We start from the raw sequence: 6,258 nt of genomic DNA on the forward strand, positions 1-6,258 counted from the left end.
AAATGGTTAGCTGGCCTCGTTTCCCCTTTTTTAGGCACTTTTTCTCCCAGTCACATTAAAGATTCGGAAGATTTTTGTCACAAATTCAGAGAAGCACATATACCACTTCACAACATGAAACTTTTAAGCCTTAATGTAAAGATTTCATTTCATAGACTGCACATCGCAGGTTTCTTTCAAACTACTGATTCAAAAATGCTGAAGCAACGTATCTACACGCTTAGAAAAATATTATTGTCTACCAACACACTTATCCTCTCTAATCTCGGCAGTTGGCCCGTAAGCCTCCATCTATGGGGTCGGGGGTCCATAGGTTTAAAGGATATTTGTTATGCCTGAGTTATGTTCATATGGGCCCCGGGCCCCTTTGTTGGGTAGTGCCGTCGGTACACCTCACCCAGTGAACTTCAGGTATTACTTACGGTTCTTTGCAGCGTCCCTTCAGCCCCTACCATTAAACCCCTTCATTGCTTTTACTCTCTTCCTTCCATCTTACTTTCCACCACCCTAACGATCATCGCTCAGTGCCACTGCTTTGAGGTTTTCCTCCTGTTACGTCTTTGAAACTTTCTTTAGGCGCAATTTCCCTTTCAGCACTGGATGACCTCATAGGTTCCAGAGTGGCCTTCGGCCTAAATTTTATATTTCAAATTCTGTTAGTTGGAGGTGACAGGAACATGAAAACAAACAGATATCAGGGAACTGAAAGAGTTCCTAATGACGTTTATGCCTAAAGTTTAGTATATTTATCTATTAGCTAACATTCGTTAATAAAGGATCTAGTATTTGTAAAACATGAACACTATTTACTAGACACTAAGTAACACTTCTTCATTCATAAGTTCAGAATACCAAACCATTGTTGAAATCAATTATATGATCTACGGTAATGTTTATTAAATCGTATGTCTAAAGTGTACACATGTTAGTTTACCCACAAAAAAAAAAAAAATCGTTGATTCCTTGAATAGAATCTTATAATCGACCATCTCCCTTTTCCCTCTGTCAGAGTTTTATTTGGAAATACTCCTATTCAGGCACCACTTTCCTCTCTCTCCCTCTGTGCATTTTCAGAATGCCCTTAAAGGTACATGGTACAATATATTTTTTTTTCTTTTATATTCATGTGTCGGATTATAAATTAGTCTTCTGAATCTATTTACCCCCTTTCTAAAAACATGTGAGATATTTTTGTAAACTTTGCCATAGGGGTGTAGTACCATCAGTGCACCTCATACGAAGCATTATTTTAGTTTCTTTGCATCATTTCTTTGGCTCCAAGCTACAACCCCTTTCCTTCCCTTTACTGTATCTTCCTTCATATTCTCTTTCCTCCATCTTACTTTCCACCTTCTACTAACAAGTGTTTCATAGTGCATCTGCGAGGTCTCCCTCCTGTTACACCTTTAAAATCTCCTTTGCTCTCAATTTCCCTTTCAGCACTGATTGACCTCATTGGTCACAGCGCATGACCTTTGACCTACATTTTATATCCCCATACCAATTCCTGCTATAAAGCTCTGCCGAGATAAACCATCTAATCGTCTTAAAATCTAATACGAAAGAAGTCTGGAAGTCTTGATCCTAGACCTAAAACAACCGGGTTTTTACTATTAACATCTTGTTCAGAAAAGAAATGGCTCTGACTTTAGTTTTGTGAAGGTCTGCTATAAATACATGTCTTTCTAGCGCTCTCCCACGCAAAGAACAAATAGGACCGAGTATAATCGGACGATTATATCAAGTTCTCTTACCAGAATTCGAAACTAGGCCTTTTTAGACGCACGTATAGGAATGTAAAGTACACACAGACACGCATATATACAGTATATTTATATATATTATGTAATACACACACACACACACACACACATATATATATATATATATATATACATATATATATATATATATATATATATATATATATATATATATATATATATATATATATATATAGAAATAGCTCCTAAATCCATGATAACCCACGCCCATAAAATGAAAGGTTGTCTCCAGATTTTAGTTAAGATTCTTTATTATTCCATATCCACAGTTATTAATTTCACTTCTACTGAGAAAAAATGACACTAAACAATCAGCTTCTACGTTTGCCCATAACGATTGTTACTGCTAATTATTACTATAATATAATTTTGTCGTCAAATAAAATGGGTGATATTTATAAAAATCAACAACCATGCAATTACGTATATTGAATCGTACGATATCAAACTTTGTAATCAGCACGAGGAACATTCTTAAAATTCCCACTGTTTTTCAGTGTTAAATTGGCTCTCACAATTTGAAGGTTAATGACGGCTTCTCAACGATCTGTATATCGTTCTTTCATGGAGATATTTCTTCAGTTACAGATAAACAATTTCCGGTATTGTATAATTCTTTAGCTACCGCTTAAGGAATTTAGAGCATATTCTTTTCTGCGGAAATTCATTTTTTATGTAACAGTATCTTTAATATGTTACAGACATAATGACGAGGTTATGATAGATTGTTATGGAATGAAGAGTTAAGGTGGTAGATGATAAATAATTTGCATATTAAAAACTACCATTTTAGAAATTATGTGGCATATTCATACAGTTTCGTTTCATATCCTCAGTTCATTTATCAAGGAAAATGAACCTCCGTGTCAGTGACAAATTCTTGCAAAATGTCAAAATCTGCGTATTTCAAAAGTAACTGGCAGTTAGACGGAGATGTTTTCGGAAAAAGTAAGTGTACTTTATTCTCGAAGGCGTGGTCTTGGGCATGGACCATCCAGCAGGCTACCAGACCCTTTTGGGAAATTGGCAGAGGCACATATGGCAACGGAACTACACAAAAAGGGCGGGTCTGTGTTGGGGGAGAGGACCATCCGTCTTAGCCACGAAAGCCTAGAAGAAGAAGAAAAAGAACGAAATGACTTAAGCAATGGCGACATTAATGCACGAAATTATCTGGAAAACATCTCTTCTTTGTCGTTTTTGTTAAGGGGGCCGGGGCGAGTAGAGCTTCCTACCGTGAAGATTGCAGACGGGGAAGAACAAAAAAGAATAAATGGTCACTTGAGATGAGTAGAGAAGGAAGGAAACTAAGCTAGGAAACTGAGAAAAACAAAAAGGCATGAACCAGAGGCGGTTGGGTTTTCGTGAGTCGTTAACGTGAGTGGTGTGTGACCCGCACTGTTTATTCAGCTTGACCTTCGCTATGGGGCAAGCCTTGAGGGGGAATAGCTAGCTGTTCCGCTGGCATTTTTCTGCTATATAAGTTGAGCGACGGGGATCCGCACCTCAGTTCCCCTTCTGCTGTGGTCACAGGCTTGTTGTGCTTTTGGTGGCAACGTAGCGATGGAGACGAGAATTTTGGTAAGGACAGCTGGAGCGATGCATATCTCGGATATAATCTGTGGAAAATAAATCACAATACAACATTTGCAATTATATTATTGGTAGTTTCATTCAAAATAGTTAATTTTCATTATACTCTCAAAGCCACAAGACATACATAATTTCTTAAAAGGATAAATAAGTAGTTTTCAAGTGAATGAAAAGGCACGCCAACGGCGACTGATCATTTCGGATGCGTTGAAATTAATAAAATTTTTTTTATACCTATTCTAGAAGTTTAACATTTTGATCAATATCCTTTATACATGAAATAAGATAACTTATATATATATATATATATATATATATATATATATATATATATATATATATATAGTGTCTGTACGTTTATCTCTCCTTTTCTCTCCCTACCACACATCGAAGACATCACTGGCTATTGCGGTCTTGGCCCTGGGTCGCGCCCAAACGCATCAACCGGTGTATGAATACCAGCCTGTTTATGGAGCCTACCACCAGCCTTCTTATTATCCTGAAATCTCGTACCACCCAGAACCTGCGTATTACCCCGAACCTGTCTACCATCACCCTCAACCATCCTACCATCCGCAACCGTCCTACCATCCCCAGCCCAAGTACCATGAGCCCGCAGCAGACCCTGGTTGTGCAGGCAACACCACGAAGCCCTGGTGCCTGGAGGACCTAGAGTATCCGATGTACGAGATCAGGCAAGCGGCAGAGTACCACTACGAGAAGGTCCTCTCTCTCTACGCAGATGTGGCCGACCTCAACACCGAGTTTTTGGTCGAGCGGCAGAGCACCCCGGAGGAGGAGACCTACCTCTGCCCCTCGGAAACCGCCTACGTCAGGCCCCTTCGCGCCAAGAATACAGAAGGCAAATGGCGGGTTTTAGTCAACAACATCGACGTCCATTACGATACCCTGACCCAGACGACCCGGATCGAAGAGTGCTTGACCTCCAGAGAAGCCTGCCCTCTGGTGCCCGAGTGCTACGACTCCAAGTGCCTGCAGAAGTCCATCTACCACCGCTTCCTCGTCTACGACCCCTACGACCAGTACTTCCCCTTCGCCGTCGAGACCTTCAGGTTACCGGCTGCCTGTGCCTGTCTGTTAGGAGCGTATACTATCGATCACTAAAACAAGTCAAATTTTGATTTATCACATAAATATTGACCTCAGGAGATTAGTTTAGAGATCACTTTAAGATTCTTAGTCTTATAGACACACTTGAAAGTTGAAGAAAACCGCTGGAAGTTATCTTTTCGATACATTCCAGAACGATTTCTAAAGATGGGATCAGTACCGATGTACGTGAAGAAAGCAGTTCTCTAGTCATTTTACTGTGATCGTAGATAATAAATAGTGATTCATATATATATATATATATATATTATATATATATATATATATATTATATATATATATATATTATATATATATATATATATCATATATATATATATATATTATATATATATATATATATATAAGAAGTACAGTAACTTCAGCTCTTGTACCACAGGGGATAGATAATCGGTTTATTTTTGAAGGTGTTTTATTTCATTCCTCATTCGAAAATTTGTGTATTATTTTGACTGAGATACGCATAGAAAGACGTGAAAATATTGTTGCCTGGTTTGCCGGAAATTCACAGTTTACTTTTTACTCACAAATGTCCATTTTCTTTCGTGCCTGCATATAAGATGGAAGATGGCAATCTAACTTAAGATCTTAAAAATTAACAGTATTTCTGCTCACTTTTTTTCGGCTTTGCAACCACAAAAACCAACAGTAAGCACAGCCATTAGTAGCACACACATACATACACACGCACATACACACATATATATATGCATTGTAATAGCCACAATGCCCTCTTAACTTCTTGAATTCTTTGCTCATTTTTGGATACTCTTGTCACTACAAAGCCTGAAGATCCAAGTTCAAAGAAATTGGAAGAAGATATAGTGATGTCCGGTCCTGGGAGACGAATCCAGGTCCAATAATCACAAAAAGGTCAAGTTTCTTTGAACTTGGATCTTCAGGCTTAGTAGTGACAAGCGTATCCAAAACAAGAGCAAAGAATTCAAGAAGTTAAAAGGGCATTGTCGCTATTACAATTGCATATGTATCTGATAAAAAAGTGACCAGTAGATTCTACATACACACGCACACCATATGTATACCATATGTACGGTAAAATTATATACCATTTGGTGGTTCATCACGATTAATCGAAGGGTACTTTCTTTCTCTTAATTGTATCAGGGCACAGAATATGTATTTTTAAACTTCTCTGGATAAGACCCACCTAGTAGTTCTTTTACAAAGCAACAGTCAGTAAAAAAATTATTTGCTATATATCTATTGTCAATAAACCTTAAAAAAATCATCCTTTGAAATAATAATTCTGATAACACTGAAATTTGTTAAGTGTCTTCCTGACGAAGGGCTAATTGATGAAGTCGAGGTAAAAGTGTAATATTCAAAATGGTCAGTTACATAATATTATCTACTGCCATTAAAAAAATTAAGACCATCCTAGGAAAAATACTAAAGATAACCTTCCTGACAAAGAGGTACCTGATGAGGGCCTAAGGTGAAAGTGCAAAAGATTAGGGCGTTTGCGGCGGCGAAAATGGATCGACATCCCATCACCAGGGTATTATACATGGGGTGGGGGGGAGGGGGGTTGGTGGGTTGGCACATGCTGGATGGGGAAGGTATTTCGTGACTACAGTCTGAATGAGAGAGAGAGAGAGAGAGAGAGAGAGAGTTACAGGTGGAGTCTTAAGACACGCACAAGTGATACAGGCGCGAACAGAAAGAGGATGAAAATAGAGAGAGAGAGAGAGAGAGAGAGAGAGAGAGAGAGAGAGTTATAGGTGGGGTC

At 38.5% G+C, this 6,258-nt stretch overlaps 1 protein-coding gene across 1 annotated transcript; it reads left to right on the forward strand.

Moving 5' to 3' along the window:
- The first annotated feature begins 3,310 nt into the window (after nucleotides 1-3,310).
- LOC135220154 (neurotrophin 1-like) lies at nucleotides 3,311-4,716 on the forward strand. The gene is made up of 2 exons (XM_064257445.1): nucleotides 3,311-3,365; nucleotides 3,771-4,716. Exons 1-2 carry the CDS (start codon nucleotides 3,348-3,350, stop codon nucleotides 4,500-4,502), a joined length of 750 nt encoding a protein of 249 aa, XP_064113515.1. The 5' UTR covers nucleotides 3,311-3,347; the 3' UTR covers nucleotides 4,503-4,716.
- Nucleotides 4,717-6,258: the final 1,542 nt, after the last annotated feature.

Source organism: Macrobrachium nipponense, chromosome 1 (genome assembly GCF_015104395.2).
Source record: "Macrobrachium nipponense isolate FS-2020 chromosome 1, ASM1510439v2, whole genome shotgun sequence".
Taxonomy (NCBI): Eukaryota; Metazoa; Arthropoda; class Malacostraca; order Decapoda; family Palaemonidae; genus Macrobrachium; species Macrobrachium nipponense.